This window comes from Hemicordylus capensis, chromosome 11 (genome assembly GCF_027244095.1).
Source record: "Hemicordylus capensis ecotype Gifberg chromosome 11, rHemCap1.1.pri, whole genome shotgun sequence".
NCBI classification, from domain to species: domain Eukaryota; kingdom Metazoa; phylum Chordata; class Lepidosauria; order Squamata; family Cordylidae; genus Hemicordylus; species Hemicordylus capensis.
In genome coordinates, this window is record NC_069667.1 from 26,231,272 (window position 1) to 26,252,059 (window position 20,788).

The following is a 20,788-nucleotide window of genomic DNA, read 5'->3' on the forward strand; positions in this document are numbered from 1 at the left end:
CCCAATTCTGTTTCATTTACACTTGAAATCAGACCTAGTCTATACAAACAGCCAATCATGGGGCAAAATTGTTTCAGGAGTGTACCACTTCAACACACAGGTGGGATAATTGAATGACCGAATGGTGCATTAGAGAGATCAACCCCCTGCAAGCAAAACCAGATGTCTGGGGAAAGGTTCTAGACTAATCTTCTCTCTGACATGCCAGTTTTCTGAGTATGCATCCTCCCACCCTGTGGGAGAGCATTCAGAATTGCTGTCTTTTGCTTGCCTTCTGATATGATGCAGTCCTGAAACATTCTACTATGCATCTCTTGTTTGTGTAAAGAGACAAAAAGCTACGTGGCCCTTCCACCTGTTCTTTTCATGTGGTGGAATTTTTATTCTGGATGTGCCCTGTTGTAAAATTTGATATAATCATAAATGAGCAACAACTCTGGGATCTGCAAATGGTTTAGTGTCCAACAAGAAAGCACAATATTCTGTTGTTTCAGACAAAGCAGTCTTGACTGGGAGCTGAAGCTATAGAATGGCATGCTGTTGTTAGAATCATTGCCCGGCATCAAGAGCAAAGAACTGCTTGCAGAAGGACCTTGTACTATTGCACATCGCTTGGGCCAGCCAGTTGCCCTGGATTCTAATGCTGCATTATCACAAGCATGCATGCCCATTCCCCTCTGTGGCATTTTTCATTGGTTTTAATGGGAAGATTTGCACAAGAGCGCTATAGCACAATTCTGCACCTCCCTGTTTGTTAGTGCAGCTGAGCTAACTTATTGCGCTAGCACAAATTTGCTTGCTCTGCCAGAGATTTGTTGTCAACCATCATGTTTAGCGATTTGAATTGCTATTTATAAAATTCCTTATTGAATCCTTGCTGAACACAGAGCTGTGGATTTCTCTGGGGAAGGCAAAGAGAAACTGTTCTGTGGTCTAAACCCTCAACATCTGGGAAAGCATATCTGGGAATACCTGTCACAAGGAGTACTGCTACGTTGATGCCATGACCACATCAGAATTGAATATGGTAGTTGAGTGTTGATGTGACTGTATTTCTTGTTTCTGAACAGATTCTGTTTGCTAGAAAGTAGATATTTGAATGCTCATGTTTAATGAATCAGCTATCATTCAATGAATCATGGTTTTTCATGCCTGCACATTATGGGGGGGGGGGCGTGTACAAGGTTGATGGCAGCCATACAATGAGTGGTCATGTGAATTGGTTCATAGACTGTACTCAGGGCAAACTACAAGGGTGCAAAACCTGTAACAAGCCAGTGACAACCAGAAATGTACAAATTTAAGTCAATGCCTCTGGAAATTATTAGCAGCTCATTAACTCTGGGGATGAAATTCTATTTAAGTCTGCAGGACGACAGCTTAAATGGTGAAGGCTTGCGAGTTGAACATTTTCAAATCTTAAGGTCCACTGGTTTTGACCCACCAGAGAAGGAATTATGCTCATTCAATTCCAGGGATGGGAAAAATGACAAATGAGGACATTGATGCACCACATTTAACTTGGAGATTGAATCATGTGTTATAAAAAGGAGGCTTCTTTCTTGGCTGTGGAGCTAAGTATTGCTTTGTGTTTTGCATGAAATCTGCATTTTTTTGCTCAGATTTGATTTCATATTATCAAATGTGGGAGGAAAAATCAACAAACCATTTGGGTTTTAATTATAATACCTTTTGTATTTTGGCAGACCCTGTGGATTTTTTTTTAAATCTAGTGTCTAGATTTAGTCTATATCTCTATGTGATAATTTGCACAGCTGGCTTTTTTCTGTCCTGCTGTTTCTCCCCTATGAACTAAAGATAGCTCCAAAGACTAGAGTCAGCGCCATAATTAGGAACTTCCATTTCAGCACAAAAATGGCAAGAAGACACTTGTCATGGTGGATGCTGAGCGATCCATCCATTGCAGGTTGGTCACAATCCATAGGACATGCAAGACACTCTCACCTCTTTTTTTGTGGCTGTGAAGGAGTCAGACTGTGGCCTTCAGAGGTGGTCATCATAGTCCACAATGTCTTACACATATGGTTTTGTTATACTGTGCCCACTTGTAGCCAGGGGGTTTGAAAACCAGGTTGTGTCTGATACCACAGCATTGTGAGCACTCTTTGGTGGTGGGCATGGGCATATAGTTTGTTCTCATTGCAGTAGTGAAGAAAGGTGACCCAGTGGTCAAAGTAAGTTGAAGACCATGAAGGTGATGTAACTGCTTGTTAAACTGGTTATCTATGTTGTCATGCCAAGTGAGAAGAATTATGCACACACACCAAGTGCAGATGCATGGGAAAATATCTGTATCTATCTACTGTTCAGTCTGGATTTGCTTGCAATTGCACAGCTATTCACAGTGTGAGTGTGTGTGTAAGCACATTTTAAGGGTAAAATGTACGTGCATTCATTTAAAAAGTAGAATTTTGCAGTATGAACAAAAAGTAGGTGATGGGAAGTTAAGAAGTATGGTACCTATATTTGAAAGGATGAAAAACTGCTAGTGTGTGATTTAAAGATGGCCACTTGTGTTTTGTGAATGGGCAGAACCTCTCAGAAATGAGATACGAGGCCACATTCAGACGTCATGAGAAACCTGAGCTAAACTCACTTCAGGTCAGCCCCCAATAACGTTGAAATAGTCAGAGCAGCAGTTTGGGGACCCAACTGTGGCTCCAGTTTTGACCCCCAGCCTCTAGAGCATCCCTCGGTTTTAAGTAAGGTTTGCTTATCAAACCAAGGGTCCAGAGGCTGAAGTGTGTCACCTGGTTTAGGCAACTCACCCAAACTGGTTTTAAGGGAGGAAGCTCCTCCTGCTGCTTAGATTTCATTGGCTGGTGCATCTTTCCTTCCTGGGTTCCTGTAAGCCCACATAGCCAGTTTCTGCCCCCTTCTAGACTCAGTGAGTGTAGCTCTGGCTCATCTGGGAGCTCATTAGGGGACTGAGAAGAAATCCGTGGATTAACTGAACCAGTGGTTCTTAAGTACATCTTAATGGGCTCATAGTGTTGGAATAATGTAATCAGGTTCAAAGAATGTGTTTACAAAGCATCTGGCTTGAAATTGCAACATAGCAGTTTTCTTAACAAAATTGATGTGGATCTATTGATCTGATTTTGTCAAATATTTCCATGTCTGTTCACCTTCTGATGTCTCTAGTCTGGTTTGAGTCCACTTTGCTGGTGACCTTTCAGGACATGATGTTGTAGTTGTTGTTGTTTGTTGTTGTTTTTACATTTATATCCTGCTCTTGGACTATGGGTCAAAGAGGTAAGTTACTGGATTGTCAGACTGTATTATAAAAAGCTGTCTGGCAGATCTGTGCAGACAGATTTCCTTGTCCACATGTACTTATTTACCATTTGACCTGAGCAATGAGTTTGACATGTAAACCATATTTGTACATGGTTAAAGTGTTGGTGCTGACGTTGACATTTGGGGGGAAAACATTGCTCTTACGGGGAACTTTGTGCATCAGGTGTCGGTTTATCAAGAATTATTGTTTGTGGCTGTGGTTTTTGTTGTTTCCAGATCAATCATAGTTTGTCTCCCCCCCCCCCCCCGCCCCGATCTGTCCTTTTACAAATGCCATTGCTATGAGGAGGCCAATGAGCCGGTAAGTTTGAAATTGAACCGTCTTTCAGGAAAGCTAGCACACAACAGTTTACTCTTTTTTTAAACCTTCCCCTCTGTAATTTGCTGACTCCTTTTTAGTGGCTGGGAAATTATTTTGAATGAATCTGGAAATCTATAGTGATTTGGGATGCATTCAAACATTACTCTGAAGCCATCACATTTAAGAATGAATGTTTGAGAGAATGAAAATATACAGCCATTTGTGCCAGTTACAGCCACTGAAGTAAAGAAGGATTGTGTCCCTTCAGCCAAACACTGAGCTGTGGATTTCTCTGGGGAATGCAAGGAGAATCTGTTCTGTGGCCTAACCCCTTAGGTTTCCCAAACAAACTTATAAAGGTAAAGTAAAGTGTGCCATTGGTGTCGACTCCTGGCAACCATAGAGCCCTGGGGCTGTCTTTGGTAGAATACAGGAGAGGTTTGCCATTGCCATCTCCCACGCAGTGTGAGATGATGCCTTTCAGCACTTTTCTATATCGCTGTTACCCGATATAGGTGTTTCCCATAGTCTGGGAAACATACCAGTGGGGATTAGAACCGGCAACCTCTGGAGAAACGACTTGATTAGCAAACAAACTTATACTGTGGTGTTCATTACAGTAATTTGAAAGAGGAAGCCTTGCCATAGATTGCCTTCCCTATGCCGCCACGTCCTCTTGCTCAAAGACAGAGCAAAGACATCAAATATTAGATGCTTATTCACAATTGCATGCCTTGCTTTGGAACTGTTCACCCACATGCTAAATAGTGAGGAACATTCCTTACAAGGAGAATCATGTTGTTGAAGTCATGCAAAGATATTACCATCTACTCAGCAAAAGAGAAGACACTTCCTTCTCTGTCTTGGTATAGAAAGTTAAACTGAGTAAGATTGGCTCAGCTGTGTTAGGTGGTCGTATGAACATGGCCCTCGTCTCTCACTTGCTCTGCTACCCCGTCCTTTTGGGTGTCTTTCCCTTAATAAATTCTCAGGTTTCCCCCCTCATATTTTCTTGAAATGGTCTGTATCCACCTTGTTCACTTGCTTCAGCAACATCATCAAAACAACTGGCTGTTCTTAACCAATCTTAAAATAATCCAAACATAGCACAACAATTATTTATTTATTTATTTGTTACATTTTATATCCTGTTCTTCCTCCAAGGATCCCAGAGCGGTGTACTACATACTTAGGTTCCTCCTCACCACGACCCTGTGAAGTAGGTTAGGCTGAGAGAGAAGTGACTGGCCCAGAGTCACCCAGCTAGTCTCATGGCTGAATGGGGATTTGAACTCCGGTCTCCCCGGTCCTAGTCTAGCACTCTAACCACTATACCGCACTGTGTCCTACCAGTTAAAGGCAAACGTGGACAGTATTCCAGATCATAAATGTATTAATCTATTCAAGAAAAAAGAACACTAAGTTAAAGAAAAGGGGAAAGATTATGACTGAATAAAACAGGGACATTTTTCATGAACAAAGCACAACCTTTGGCTATATGCTTGTGTCAATAGTGAGTGAAAATGGGCCTATTTGGATTGAGGTCAAAACTTCCTAGACTAGTTGTGTTTGTCCCTAGTGCCAGCACCTACAACCAAGTCTGATGTCTTTGTAGCATTGTGATCTCATCACATCAATTACATGGTTCCCAGTTGGTTGGGATTGCCCATACAATGGACCCAGAAGCATTACTTTCCCTCTCAATTAGCTTTGTTTGCCTTGAGTCAACGGTTCTCAAACTTTGGTCCCCAGATTATGCTGGACTACAACTCCCATCATTCCCAGCCACAGTGGTCCTTGGCCATTGTGATTAGGGATGAAGAGAGTTGTAGTCCAGCAACTTCTGGGGACCTAGGTCTGAGAATGACTGCCTTAATTGATGTTGTTGCGTAGTTGCATCTATTTACATATCATTATAAATTGGCCTGTGAGCTACAGGATCCCTAACTAGCTGGATTTAACTAATCAAGAATGCAGTATGGAGAATAAAAACCTATGAAACTGAAATAGCAGTGGGGTGGAGAAACAATGGCTGTGAACAAGATAAAAAGTGATCTCCAACTTAAAACCCTGGTTCAAATATCCCATTAACTCTTTGGAACGGAGAGAAAAAACCATGGATATTAAGCAAGGTCATATCCTAATATTTGTAATCAGTGCAGAAGGTGTATTGAAATAAATATAAATAAATATATATATATATAGTTTCCGTTATTTGTCCCACTGCCCTGATAAAGCACATAGCAGGTAAATTATGTCAGGTTTGGGGAAATCTGTTTCTGCTTGCCAGTTACAAAGACTCATAAACAGTTTCCATTTTACAGAGGTCACTTAGCTTGACTTACTTCGAGTCTGTCTATGGTTATTTCAGCCTGGGGAGTGATCACTTTTAAATTCAATTTTCCACAGTTGTGTCTTGGATTTGGAGATCAAAGGCTGTCAAATCGGACTCTGGAAGCAGAAAAGACAGGACAGTTTTGCACAGAGTGCCATGTGGGACAACTGTAATTATTTGCATGTATTTTGTTACACACAAAGGGTCTCATTTGCATGGGGGTTATGCACTCCAGACATCTGGTTGTAGTCCAAAGAAAGTGTATCCTGATGAAGTTCCCTGGAAATTGATAGAACATAAGTCACATGACTAAGTTGTCTCCATCTTTTTCAGTTGTGCTTAGTCAAGATACTCTATAGATTTCAGTTTTGTTCAGTTTAGGGGGCCCCTTCCTCTTTCTATTTTGGGACCAGTTTGTCGGGTCTCACTTTGCTTCCCTCATTCATTTTCATTGCTGTTGCAGTTTAAATTTATAAAATTTCAGATTTTGCCACCACCTATGCTACCATTGGCTTGGCAGGTTCTCCAGAACGGCTCACCGATGGTTGCCACTTTTTTTTACCAGTATGTAGTTTCATCGTAGGGTAATATTGGTAAAAAAACAAACCAATATTTACCAACATAGGGGGGTGGAAATCTGCCATGCAGTATTTATTCATGTGGGAATTCATGTTTTCTGTATCTGATAAACAACTATGCCCTGATGTTTTAACTACTGCCAACACAGGTGACAGCAAAAACTACTTGTAGAAGCATATTTTTTGTTAATAAGACAGAAACAAATGAGTACAAATAAGGTTCCAAAAAATCAACTCCTATTCACCTATTTTGGGTCCATTCAGTTTGTTTTGGAATCAGTGGGGACTGACCTGAATGGGCCCATATTGTGTTGGTGCACATTCAGTCTGCAAATCAATGCACAGCCCTCATTTGGTGCTGTTCAGAGAAGCTCCTTGGGGCGGGGATATGCCCCTTCTTGCTTACGTTACTTTTTAGACTGATGGTGCTGCTGCCTAGCATGGTGTGTGATTGTGTGACCCCTCCTGACCATGTGGGTAGGAGTTGTGGATGATTGTTAGTGGTCTGGGACCAGGAATGGGGTGATACTGCTGCTCCAAGTAGTATTGGGTCCTAGACTGCAAATGAAGAGCAGCTCAGAGAAAAGGGCTGCTTGGAGTCCTAACAAGATTCGGGGATTTTTGAAATGTATACTTGGAGTATGATTCCCCTGCCTCCCTACAAAATGGTCAGGTTCATTGGAAGCACTGCTGCAGAGTCAGACCCAATGACAGTAATGCCGCCAACTAGTTTCCCAGTGTGCCCATGTGAGCCACTATCTCATGGCGTCACTTCAGGATGCTCCTTCTTGTTGAACGTTCTTGACCTCCTCCCATATTAAAATGGGATTCAAATGGCAGCTCGCTTTCAGATACGGTTGGATGTATTACAGCAACACTTGGTAGGGTAGAGACTAGGGGCTGGAAGGCTAACTTATGGCAAAGGTGTCCTTGCCTTTCAAGCTACTTGAACACATTTCCAATCGACAGAGCACTGGAGTAAATACACATCAAACAAAATTGGCTTCTCCATTTGGAAAATCCAGTTTGATAGATGCAGTAATATATGAGCTGTCTTGTCAGCCCCCATATATCCATCGACTCTCCCCTTGAACTCCAGCCAAGACACAGGTGACCCTGAAGGTCAGCATGTTCCATTCATACAATGTGTTCAACAAGGTCCTCTCTTTGCAGTCCTCACTGTCCAGTGATTAAAACCTCATTTGTAATCATTCCCAGCTGGTGCACATCTGTGAGTGCTTTATAGGTTAGACTTAAATGCAGAATACAGGAGGTTGCCTCCTTATTACCACCTACCACTACTTAAGTGACTGACTAGCAAGACAGTAAGAAACTGGAGGGTTGCCAGACATGGAGGATGTGACATTTCAGGCCAGGGAAAGATCCTATCGTAGAAAGAGCCAGAGGTTTTTCCTCCCAATAGGAGAGTCTTAACATCACAGCTACTCATGGTTTTATGAATACCATGAATGCTGCAGAGAGGCAGGGAACATATGGAAGTGGTTGGCCACAGCAACTCTTCCCAGCTCTTTCCTCCTCTGGCTGGTGGTTTTATAAGAGCATCTGAGACTGCCGCTACATACCAAAGGTGAGACATGGGGTTCTCAACCCCAGCTTTCCCTTGGCACACTAATGGGAGAGTGGAGTTGCATGTGACAATTGATGGGGCTGAGGCTGCATTGCCCTGTCTGCTGGTTCTCCCTTTGAAATCCTTCCCTGGACAGGAGGATGGCATTTGTTTTCTCCACCACTGGGCTTACTTCTGGAATCCAGATGTGGGCAGGGGGAAAACGAAACAGTCAGTTTGTTGGCAAAGTGAAATTATATCAAGCCAGAACAAAGGATTATTACTGACTCAGTGATCATCTGTGAGTCTGTTCTAGGTGGGGATGCACTCCCCTTGGAGGGTCAGCTTCACAGTTTTGTAGTCCCCATGGACCCAGCTGCTTCCTATGGCAGGGGTTCCCAACCTGTGCTGTAGGGACATCAAAGGCAGACCACATAATGGATGTTGTAATTGCTTGTTTGAGACAAATCTCATCATCCCCAGCAATTTTGTGGTGGATGATGGGAGTTCTAGTTTGGCAACATCTGGAGTAGCACAGGTTGGGAATCCCCGACTTAAGGCTTGGGAGGACAATGCCTAGCTTGTTTTTCACTAGCTTTTCACTTTCTGTGCCCAGATCATTCCTGGAAGTCTCCTTCATGACATCAGGGGACCTTTGCAAGGAAGAACTGGTAGGCATAGTTGAGTTGAAGAATTGCTACCTACCACAGACCTTCCTGTTCAAGGGTCTCTCCTACCCAACCAACTGTGTCATGTTGGCAAATATGTGTAATTTCATCCTTTAATGACCTACTCTAATTCTACATGGATTTGTATATATGAGGAAGTTGCGTCCTTGCTTGTAGACTGGTGGGTTTATAAGGTAGGATAAGTTCAGGAGAGTAGCCAAATTAAAAAAAAATAATGGTTGAGACAAGCTGAATCAGTGCCTGTATGTAGGGCTTAATTTGGATGAAGGCTTTTGAATGTCAGGGTTCAGACTCGGAGTATTAACAATGAAGTACTTCTGAATATGTGCAGAATTGTTTTTTATCATTGATCCGGCAGAACAAGCTTCTGCCTGGGGTTAGGATGAAGACTTCTGGAATTTGGGGGGGTGGGGAATGGAAGCAAAATAAGACAGCCTACTCAATCAAAGGATTTATAGGCATGTAATAAAGCATAGAAAATACTTTTGATAAGACTGCTGGAATTTTCTAGAAACCGAGTGTTCACATTGACATTGGCGTAGCTGCTGGAAGTGAAATTTGAAGCTTACTTGGAGTATGCCATTCAGCCGAAACAGCGATAGGAATTTTGAGAGAAGCGAAAATATTTGTAATAAGATTAGTGAAATTTCTCAGGGGGATTTTGCACATCTCAGTGTGGCCCTGGTCTTGGTAAAGAAAAGTTAGAAGCAGATTCTGTAAAGAACACAAGTGACACATTCAAATGGTGCCTCCCACCAGTAATGGGAAAGTAACTGAAAAGTCAAATTCTAATTACCAGTGATTGAGAGTAACTTTATTTTCTTTCTTCCTCATCTTTACAGAATCATGTTGTAATCTCAGAGCAGAGGATAACAACATCCCTAATCCAATATTTTAACAGTAAATAATTTGATGATGGGGATTGCTTCACTAATCTCTTAGGCTGCCAATGGTACAGTTAAAAAATCCACAGGGGGTTCACTAATCAGTTTTTTGTAGAGGAAATCAGCTCTGGCAATTTGTCTGCATTCAAAGCTGCCTGCAGCTGGAGAGAGCTAGGCATACAGCTTTGGGTTCTTTCAAGGGAGGTGAATGTTTTGTTTTGTGTATTCCTTTTCAGTACAGCTGGGAAGGAGGGATGGGAAAAGCTTAAATGTGGAACCATATATTCGGCATGTTGGATTTAAGGACTGTTAAATGCAACTTGAATTAGGAGAGTATCAACTGGATACATGGATATAGCAAGCAAATCCTTTCCCCCCACACCATCTTTAATCTGCCTCACCTCCGAAGAGTGCTATATTTACCTGAATCCAAGACTAGTTTTTTCTCTCCCCTTGATATTAGAAACCATGGTAAATACAAGTATAACCTAAATTCCACCTTTATTTTTAAGGAGGGAGAGGTCATCTTAAATTCTGAGTTGTCGTCTTTTCCAGCAAATGCACTGGTAAATATCACCGCCTAGAGATGTACATATCAGGTGGGATGGATAGATAGATAGATAGATAGATAGATATGCAATAGTGCAGGGTTTCTTAACCTTGGGCCGTCCGATGTTGTTGGACTACAACTCCCACAATCCTCAGACATGGCCTTTGTGGCTGAGGATGATGGGAGTTGTAGTCCAACATCATCTGGGGGCCCAAGGTTAAGCAACCCTGCAATAGAGGGCTTGACTCCTATAGTAACGGCTCACATCTCCTTAGGGAAGCCTGGATTATGCAGCCACTAAATGAGCTGTTTAGCCATGTGTTTGTCTATATAGGCACCCACCAAGCTTCTTGTATTCCTAATGCACTGTTGCAGTGAACAAATAGAAATGCAGGAAGCATCCTCGAGATGGCTGATAACTGGATATGAAGTTGGGCTGAGTATCTGGGACCTGACAGACATCAGGCAAAGGTCTGACCTGTGAGCATCCGCAAACCTTAGCCAAAGAAAGGAGCTGCAAACCTATGACCTTCTGGACCTGTCCAAAACCTCTTTGACATCTGTAAGACTAGGTCTGTGCATGCAGTAGAATGAATCCTGGGCAGAATCTTGGAGTGGCAGAGAGGACCGAGCTGATTCAGACTACAGGTGGGGGAATGATATGTATTGAACATTATCCTATAATTTTTTGGTAACCCTCCTTGCAATAGGAAAGTCTGTACCTCTGGATGAAAAGTTCTAGTAGGTCCACACCCTTCCAATTTTCTGCAGGGACTTTGGGGTGTCTGGGTTTTATTTTTACAGGAGAACTTGGATAAATGTCATTCCCCCTACTTTGCTGCACTGTATGTTGGTGGTTATCAATATTACTTATTTCTCTGTTCCAGTAGAGCATCTTTGCTTTGCCTCACCTTGGCTGCCTCTGGGCTTTATTTATTTATTTAAAACAGTTATACCCTGCCCCTTCAGTGTACTACTGCTCAGAGGCAGCTCACAACAATAAGATAGATACAAGATACAATAAAATCCAATACAATTAACTAAATTAAACCAAAAAAAAGTTATCAGATTAAAAACCACAATCATTATTAGGTTCAAATTAAAGGTTATTTTTTAAAAGGTAAAAACTGAAAAATTATAACAAGTGAAAGAACCTACCAGATATAACGGGGGGGGGGGCATGGAGCATTAAAAAGCCTCCTTTAAAAGGTGTGTGTTAAGATGTTCTCTAAAAACACTGAGGGAGGGGCATGGTGAAGTTATTCAGGGAGGGCATTCCAAAGCCGAGGGGCCACAACCAAAAAGGCCCTGTCTCTAGTCCCCACCAACAGGATCTCTGTTAGTGGCAGACTCATGAGGAGAGCCTGAGATGATGCATGGAGGGCCCCGGCAGATTCATATGGGCAAATGCGGTCCGACAGGTACCCCAGCCCCATGCCATGTAGGGCTTTAAAGGTCAATACCAGCACCTTTAATCTAGCCCAGAAGCAGACCGGTAGCCAATGAAGCTGACGTGGGATGGGTGTCATACTGTGCTTTGTCCCACAGTAGGAGAGAAGTTTGACAGATGGCTACCCATTCTCTCTCCCAAGAAACCACATGTGTATGAGATGATCCAGCCACTGGGCGGTCCTGCCACAGGCCTGATCTGGTGGGATTCCCTGTTCCCATGACATTTCTTCCCTTTACAATATGAATTAGAAAAGTTAGTGCTTAGTACACAGCATTCTTCATTTTGCTGTACCCTTCCATAATGTTCCAAATGATTAATTAATTCTCAAGATGCATCAGTGACCCTTGCAGCAAAACCCATCACAGCGCAAACTTTGACAGCACCTGCAAGGAATCCTGAGGTCACCCCTAGGGTCTCACAGTGCCTCCATTGTTGCCAGAGGTGGTTTGTAGAAGATGAAATAGCAAAGCTTAATGTAATCCATTTTGCTCTTTAGAATAATTAAGACAGAGCCAATTTCAAATGGGATTTGTTAAATCGTTACTTGAACACGTTGGGCTTCTAACCTTTGATCAAGGTATATTCATTTTTAGAAAGTTAACTCCCTCAACTCTCAGAATTCCTCAAGGAACTCAGAGAGGTTTTAAATGTTCTCTCCCCTCCCATCTGCAAGTCAATGAAGGGAAAAGAACTGGTTAATTACATCTCCCACTTTCTGTTCGTATCTCAAGTTTGAATGTAATTGTTTGTTCCAGAAGGGGCTTAATATTCCAATGAAAAGATTTTCTGGCTCACTCACAGGACTCGACATTTTCACAATAACAAAACAGCCCAACAAATGTTGCTTTGGGAAAAAAAATAAATTTCTATTGGAGAATGAGCTCCAACTCTTAAACTTGAATATGAGTTGATGGGTATAATTAGACGTGGGGATAGTGTATCAAAATGATTAAGAGAAAAAGCTGTGGATTAGCCCCACTGGATCAGACCCAAGGCCCACCTAGTCCAGCATCCTGTTTCCTACACTGGCCCACCATGTTCATTCCATTTATATGCTTTTTTTACACACACACACACACACACACACAATTCTCACACAGCTTTAACTGTTACATTCTGGGTTTGTTTTTGTTTTATACTGTAAACTGCCTAGAGTCTTTGGTAGTGGGCAGTATACAAATGTATTAAGATGGTTTGATGTCCCCAAAGAGCCAACTGAAAATAAACACAGGGTGGACACCAGCAACAGCCACTGGAGGGATGCTGTGCTGGGGATGGCATAATGCCCTTGTGTTATACCTCATCCTTTGAAATGGCACTGCTGGGGGGCGTTGAGCTGATGGGGTGATGGACGTGGGAAAGTTATCTTTGCCACCATCACCACCACAGAATAGGCCAAAGATGAGCTCTGACCCATGTTCAGTCATGTTCTTTAGAAGGCTTCCTCCAGCAATGCTCCCAGTGCCAAGTTGACATTCCAGACAAGTGCAGAATGCACAGATCCCAGGGAGGTGTGACTGGCTGGCACATCCATGTGGGTGTGCGTAACCAGCTCTCTCTTATTATTTATTTATTATTTATTAGATTTCCATACCGCCCGTCCAAAAATGGCTCAGGGCGGTTTACACAGAGAAATAAATAAATACATAAGATGGCTCCCTGTCCCCAAAGGGCTCACAATCTAAAAATAAACATAAGATAGACACCAGCAACAGTCACTGGAGGGATGCTGTGCTGGGGGTGGAGAGGGCCAGTTCTTGGGCCACTCTTGTTTTCCCCTTCAAGTGTTTGCTGGATACGTGTGGGAGGGAAACACTCGGTTGACAGGCAGAGACTCTTGAAGGGGCTACTGAAGGCAGCAAACCAACTCTGTGCGAGGCCGTTCACACAAATTCAAATGGGCCCTTCAGTATGTGGGGAACCTGATGTGCATTGTCTCTGTCTTCACAGCAAAGTGTCTGCTTGATTCAGTCATCTTATGGCTAGATGGATTTCCGGTGGGGAATGACTGAAGGGGACTAGAGTTAAAGTAAAGAGACCCTGCATGGGGCAGATCACACACATCCAAATGGATGCCTGCAGGGAAACTAAAATGTACTACCTCTGTCTTCACAGTAGTTTGTTTTTGTTTTTTTAAAACCAGGTATCATCATTTCATGGTTAGGTTAGTTGTCAGGGCCTCGTGAGAATGGAAGCTTTCTGCATGTCTCCCCATACATTAATAGTCTATGTCATCAAGTGGATCTGGCCACAAGATGGAGCAGTTAGATGATGGTTTGGGCCAGACAGCTTGCTGCAGAATCGTCTGCTTTTGCTGCAGGCTCTCCTGGCTCTCTTTATCAGCCCTTCGAATCTCTCAGGGCTGTGCGAGGGAAAAGAATGCTTTCCCAAAGACTACAGAGTGATTTTGGAACAGGTGTACGTATGTGTGCATGGTGTGCATGTTTGCATGCGCGCACACACACACACACACACACACACACGAGTGCGCACACACACACACACCCCTTAGTGTGTCCCTTCCCCCACAGACACTGTGCTTGTTAGAAGCCTGGGGTGAAGCTGAACTCAGGTGGTGTTAAAACACATGCCAAAAATTGTTGGGATGCTATTCAGATTGGTGTGTGTGTGTGTGTGTGTGTGTGTGTGTGTGTGTGTGTGTGTGTGAAATAAAACTGAAACTGATGGAGTAATTACATGCAAACGTACAAAGCAAAAGACCAAATAAATGGAGCTATGGAAAATAAATGCCTTTGAGAACGGTTATTTAAGAATGATAGATGTGTTGTCAGCCTGCTTTCAGCTAAGAGTAAAATATGTATGTTAAAAAGAATTAGGGCTGGAGGAGGAGGGGCAGAAAATAAATAGAACCAGATCAATCAAAGCAGTAGCAGTCTCAATACTGGAGCAATATCTCCTCGGTTACTATAATGGTGAAGGTGAGCTAAGCATGTGCTTCTGGTGGTGCTTCGCTCCTGAAGTCAGGATTCCACACTCCCTTCAGTCTTTGCTGCACTTCATTCTTCTCATGGGGGCACCACTGAATGTTTGGCCTTGCTTTTTCCAGTGGGAGCTCAGAATGTTTTGCAGAAAACCTGCACAAGTACACACTTGTTCCCCTGTGTCAATTCCTGTTTGCTAAACCTAACCCTACCCTTTTGGTTCCGCATCCTGTTTTCACGTAGGCCTATGCAATTCTCTTCCTTGTGGCCCCAGAGCCTGCCCTTAGAGTGTGCCTCAAACCTGGGAGCAGAGAAGGTTTGCTTCAGCCTCCAGCCCCTCATCTCCCTGGGTCAGTGTTTTAGTCCTGGAGTTGTCCCCTCGCTCATCAACAGCACTCACACCTCTTACCCTGCCCTCTGCACTCTCTTGCTTTCCGGAACTTTCTTCCTGACCTCCTTGCCCCAACACACCTCCTTCTACCTGCCCCAACCTCATGCATGCTGTTGCCAAGGATATGGCTGGGTTCCTCTCCCTGGCATTGCTTGGGGCTATGTTGGAGTGGGCGGAGCCTGACACATCAATTCTGGGCAGCTGCTGCCTGCACAACGTTTATGGATGAGTTTACCGCTCACAGGGGCCCGGCAGCCTAGCTCACAGAGAAAGCAGTTTAAAGACCACTCCTCTGTGTCCGTATTCCCAGACAGAGGTGTGCCTAGGTAATTTTGGAGCCTGAACCTAAAGGCCGTTGGAGGCCCCCTGCTGCAATTTAAGCATGCTTTTTTAACATGTAGGTTCTTGAGGACACAAAGCACACCACCCATGATAGACTAAAGAGGATTTGGGAGCCCCAGAGGGTGTGGAGGCCCTGGACTTTGGCCCCGAAGTCCAGAGCTAAGAGCACCTCTGTTCCCAGATTTGCATGAACAACAGGTTTGTTCATCTGAATGAAGCCAGAGAAGAGTGTGCTGGTTGGAAGTCAACCTTCTAGCAAATCCCCTTTTCCTCTCCATTGATGATGTAAGGAAGCTAGTTATGGTTGTGATGATTTGTGATAATGCTCTGTACATGTTCTGAGCCCTGTTCACCAGTTCTGTTCAGACCTGTATGCAGGTACCCTTACTCACATGTTGTGCTGAATGCACGTACAACAGAGTACTTCCTATCTGTGCCATGCACCTGAGGGACTTGTACAAACTCAAGTGCAAGTGCAGTCCTTCGCAGAAGAAAAACATCTGTGTGTCTTGATATCTGAACTCAGGTACAACTTCATGTCTGAATAGGGCTCTGATGAGTGTTATGGCGAGATTTCTTCAGCAATTCCAATCTGTACATTCGCCAGGGACTTTTACACATAGCAAGCTTTACCACAAGTTTACTGGGAGGCTTTACTGCAAATTCAAAGTTGTCCCCCATAACCAACACAAATAGTGGATTTTCTTTACCCCAAATATAAACCAGACTACACTCTTACGCACTGTGAAAAACCTGAATTCCTTTGAACTGCTCCCTGATAACTCACAGGGACATCAGGATAAATCTGACCCATATGTGAATGCACTCCCTCCATTCCAGAGAACATGTGAGTTAAAGGGCTTTAAAAGCCCCATGTGAAGAACCTCCAGTCTGGAAATTGCAGAGACAGAGGGCTTTTTAACATTATAATTCTAACGTTCACTTAAACATAATAACTTGCCATTGAAAACTTGGATTTTGGACATGAGTTAGGAGTTTTCGGCTCAGGCAAGCTCTCTGAGGAATTTCAAGGGAAGCAACAGAAGTGTTTCACTAAGACTGAAAACACTGCTGAAGAGGCTTTGTCTAGCAATTCCCTGCCTGGGACCCACAAACAAAGTTGACACAAGTGGGTTGCAACCCAACATGTTCTGCTCAGTGCTTCTCTGGAGGATTTGTTTCATTCAAGAATCCTGCATATTCTAGGATTAATTCTTCCTTTATTTTCTGTTTTGCTGGTGGCAAGAGGTGGGCGGGCTCAAAAGCTTTAGTGGCCGGAGGGAGACTTCAGGGCTGGAACCGTGCAAGTAAATCAGGTTACTTTGTGACAAAAAGGAGGGACTGGTGTCTAATAACAAAATGCTTGCTCACAATGGTGGGTAATCAGCACTGCTTTAGATTCTCCTAACCAGTCATCCTCAGTCTTTAAGGTGGGATGAGAGCTGGTTCGGGAGGAGGGCTGTTCTTGTGATAGCAAGCATGACTTATCCCCTTAGCTAAGCAGGGTCTGCCCTGGTTGCATTTGAATGGGAGACCACATATGAGCCCTGGAAGATACTCCCCTTAGGGGATGAAGCCTCTCTTGGAAGAGCCGAAGGCTCTAAGTTCCCTCCCTGGCTTCTCCAAGATAGGGCTGAGTGAGATTCCTGGACCAATGGTCTGACTCAGTATATGGCAGCTTCCTATGTTCTTATGTATGAGCTGTTTTAATCACCCAAAGCAGTAGATAATGGATTTCCCCACCACCACTTCACAGATAGCATTTTCTTGTCTTTCTTTGTTTCTGCTTGGATGTTTCTGTCTGTGCAACTCATGAACTATAGGGAATTTGTCTACCAAGACCTTTTTCTTCGACCTTGGCAAAGATATTATATAGCTATGTTTCTTTTCCTTTTTGGCATAGATATTGTGAGCACAGTATAGGGCTTGAAAACAAACACAAGCATGTGCAAAGAGAAAGTTTAAATTGGCTCTCTCCAATTAACCGGCTGTCTCAATTTAAACTTCCCCCTTTTAATTGGACAAAGAGGCAACTTTTTTAAGGAGTTCTCTCTCCTCTGTTTGGCAGGTGGAGATCAAATGTCCCTCTTCACCCCAGCATAGCATCCCTCTCAGGAGCTTTTGCTGCCTGGTGTCTCCTTTGTGTTTCTTTTTTTTAGAAACTGTGAGCACTTTTGGAACAGGGAACCACATGCGAGCAACATCTTTTTTTTCTATGTGAACCACACTGAGGATGTTTGTTGTGTTGGGAAGCAGTATATCAGTATTCTAAATAACAGTAATAAACGATCAGAGGAGATTTATCTTAAAATGGCACATCTTTTCTTTAGCTGCAGTGAGATTGTTTCATATAATCATGGACACTTAGAGCCCATGATTGTTTCCTTAGTTATGTCTGCTTGTGTATGGCGGTTGGCACAGTGTGTTCTCAGCTGGCGAGCCATTTGAGAAGATGGTGCTTTGTTTGTATCCTACCAACTGGAGTTGACGAGCAAACGGTGTTCTCTTGTTGAGGCAAACCTGCTCCGTTTCAGTTCCATGTGTGATTGCTTCTGGGCTTTGGGTCTGTGTGGCTAAACTAAGATACTGGTCTTTTTAGTCTCTGGAAACAGTGTTCAATCTGTACGTTAGAAGGTTCTAAACCTGCTTATTATCAAATTCCTTCAAGGCAAATCAAGAGAAGTTGGAACAATCATGGAAGTCTCCAATAGTAGTCCAAGGGACTGCAACCGTGCTCTTCTAAGTAATTAGTATAATCCTACAAAGCTTGTCTTTTGGTAGCAAGCATGATTTGTCCCCTTAGCTAAGCAGGGTCCACCCTGGTCGCATATGAATGGGAGACTAGAAGTATGAGCACTGTAAGATACTCCCCTCAGGGGATGGAGCTGCTCTGGGAAGAACATCTGAGTTCCAAGTTCCCTCCCTGGCAGCATCTCCAAGACAGGGCTGGGAGAGACTCCTTCCTGCAACCTTGGAGAAGCTGCTGCCAGTCTGTGAAGACAGTACTGAGTTAGATAGACCAGTGGCCTGACTCAGTATATGGCAGCTTCCTATATTCCTGTTTTTGTTTGTGTTGAGATATGTTAACTCAATTGCATTTTATTAAGGAACATGGAAACTTCTATGGAAAGATGGGGGTATAGTTTCAGTAAATAAATAACCATTTAAGCTCATAGCTGCAACTTAGACTGTGAGCTGGGATAAAATATTGAAAGGCCATTCTTCTCTTTCCTGTTAGTACTAAGGAGTGGAAGCATTTTTCCTTATATTCTGTATTTTACTCCATCCATTTCCTGCCTCCTTTTATTTCTCCGGCATTTTATTGTTATTGGATCATTAAGAGAGCCCAACTGTGGCACTGATTTCTAACCACCCATTTCTCCTCGGCACCTGCTGAGCAGTTGCTGGACCATTAGATGTTGTCTTCAGAATTTCCCTCTTCCTCGAGGGGAAGTGAAGGGGGCAAGAGGTTGACTGTTCCAAGAAGCAATTCTGCAGCGTGTACAGAGTGACCCTGAACTCTCACTGAGCGCATTCAAACTGTAAGTATTAAATAGCTGCCAACTACAAAACAAGCGATCGCTGATCAAAGAGCCCTGGCTTTACAATCACCTTGCAGTGTGCTTCATCATGTTCCAGGGTTCCTTCATAGGCATTTGTGGGCCGTGCAAGGGGGTTGTTGCTCATCTGGGTTTTCAACAACATAATTTACACTTTTTTCCCCAGTGGCTGAAATTTCATTGGGAAACTGCTTGAAGCAATGTCTGCTCAGTTTGCGACTGCCTGAATAATTCCTTGCATATGGAAACTTCTGGAAGTGGAAGCCTGTGCTTTGAAAATGCACGTCGTCCTGGTGGTGTTCATTTGAACAGACTTGCAAATAAGCTGTGTGGATGGGCATTATACATGCCTATAAGTCATACTTCAGATCAGCTATTATTCCAAGACACAGACAATTTCTGAATGCAGAATTTCTACCCACTTCTTGTATTATAGCGGTCCTTTGTTCCCTCAGCACCCCGATTATGTGCTTAGAAGATGCAAATTCTGCAGTTAGAATCTATTAAAGGTAAAGTGTGCCATCGAGTCGGTGTTGACTCCTGGTTTTCTTTCATAGAATCCAGGAGGGGTTTTACCATTGCCGTCTCCTGCATAGTATGAGATGATGCCTTTCAGCATCTTCCTGTATTGCTGCTGCCCAATATAGGCATTTCCCATAGTCTGGGAAACATACCAGCGAAGATTCGAACTGGCAACCTTCTGCTTGTTAGTCAAGCATTTCCACGCTGCGCCACTTGCGGTGACTTTAGAAAATATTAGTTTATGTGTGTATGTGTATGTAGGTATATATGCGTGTGTGTGTGTGTGTATTCAGTCATATTTTTATGTATATATAATTAATATAGTATATATTATATAACTAATACATGCAATTAGAATATTTACCCCTGTTAAATGAGCAAAGAGGCACCTTTTAAAGTGGTGGGCCTCTTATATTATATTATACAAGCCCTCTCCAACCCCAGCACAGCATCCCTCCAGTGGCTGTTTCTGGTGCCAACCTTATGTTTCTTAGAGTTTGCGCCCTTTGGGAACAGGGGACCATCTTGTTTATTCCTTACTTATGTTTCTGTGTAAACCACTTTGGAAACTTTTGTCGAAAAGTGGTATATAGGTGGTAGTAGTAGTCATACAATTAGATCTGGATTACTTTGTATTGTTCTGCTATTCTGAATATTTTTTTTTTAAAGACATGTATACATACAAACAAGGATTGGAATAAAAGGAAGAGATTTTAAGATAAGAGAGAAGGAGATCTTTAGGGTAGTCCATGGGGACTTCTCTGCAATAAAGAGGACTGGCAACTTGGCCAATATCGATTTCAAACTGAAGTGACAATTGCCCAGATTGCAGGTGGATGAAAGGCAAGCGGTCCTTGTCAAACTGACCCATGGCATTTGAGGTTCCTCTGAGCCAGTTTGCATTCTTACGCTTTGTATTGACTGAACTGGACGTCCTCACCTGCCACCAGAACTGGCGGCATGTTGAAGCAGACATTCAGACTCCTGACCTTTTCTGTTGACATCTGGTTTGAATGGCCAGGGGAGATTGAACTACTACTGCCATAGCTGATCCCACTACTGAAAAGAACACTGGCCTGTTTTATGTTGTATTGTGTATGGCAGGGCAGAGGACTGTCTCTGAAAAGGCCAGTCTGTCCAACAGCGTAGGAGGACTCTGCTAGGTTCAGTGGTCTGCTGGGCTATCTTCATTGTCTCTTTCAAGCATCTGTAGATCTTATAGCAGCAATGTATATATTCTCCAATTGTCCCTGTTTGCCAGGTGTCAGTTCCTACTTTCTGGTGCATGTGTCTAGCAAAATCAGGGTCCCTGTCTTCACACACACACACACACACACACACACACACACACAC

The 20,788-nt window shown here is 43.2% G+C and overlaps 1 protein-coding gene across 12 annotated transcripts in view; it reads left to right on the forward strand.

Moving 5' to 3' along the window:
• Positions 1–20,788, forward strand: part of PCDH11X (protocadherin 11 X-linked) — a 651,427-nt gene that overhangs the window by 361,492 nt on the left and 269,147 nt on the right. Inside the window, exon 6 of one of the 12 annotated variants that reach the window (XM_053273701.1) lies at positions 495–1,164. The exons of the other annotated variants lie outside the window; for them this stretch is intronic. Coding sequence (XP_053129676.1) covers positions 495–509 — 15 coding nt within the window. The 3' untranslated portion in view covers positions 510–1,164. Of the gene's footprint in view, positions 1–494; positions 1,165–20,788 lie in introns of those variants that run through there. 12 annotated transcript variants of the gene reach the window in all.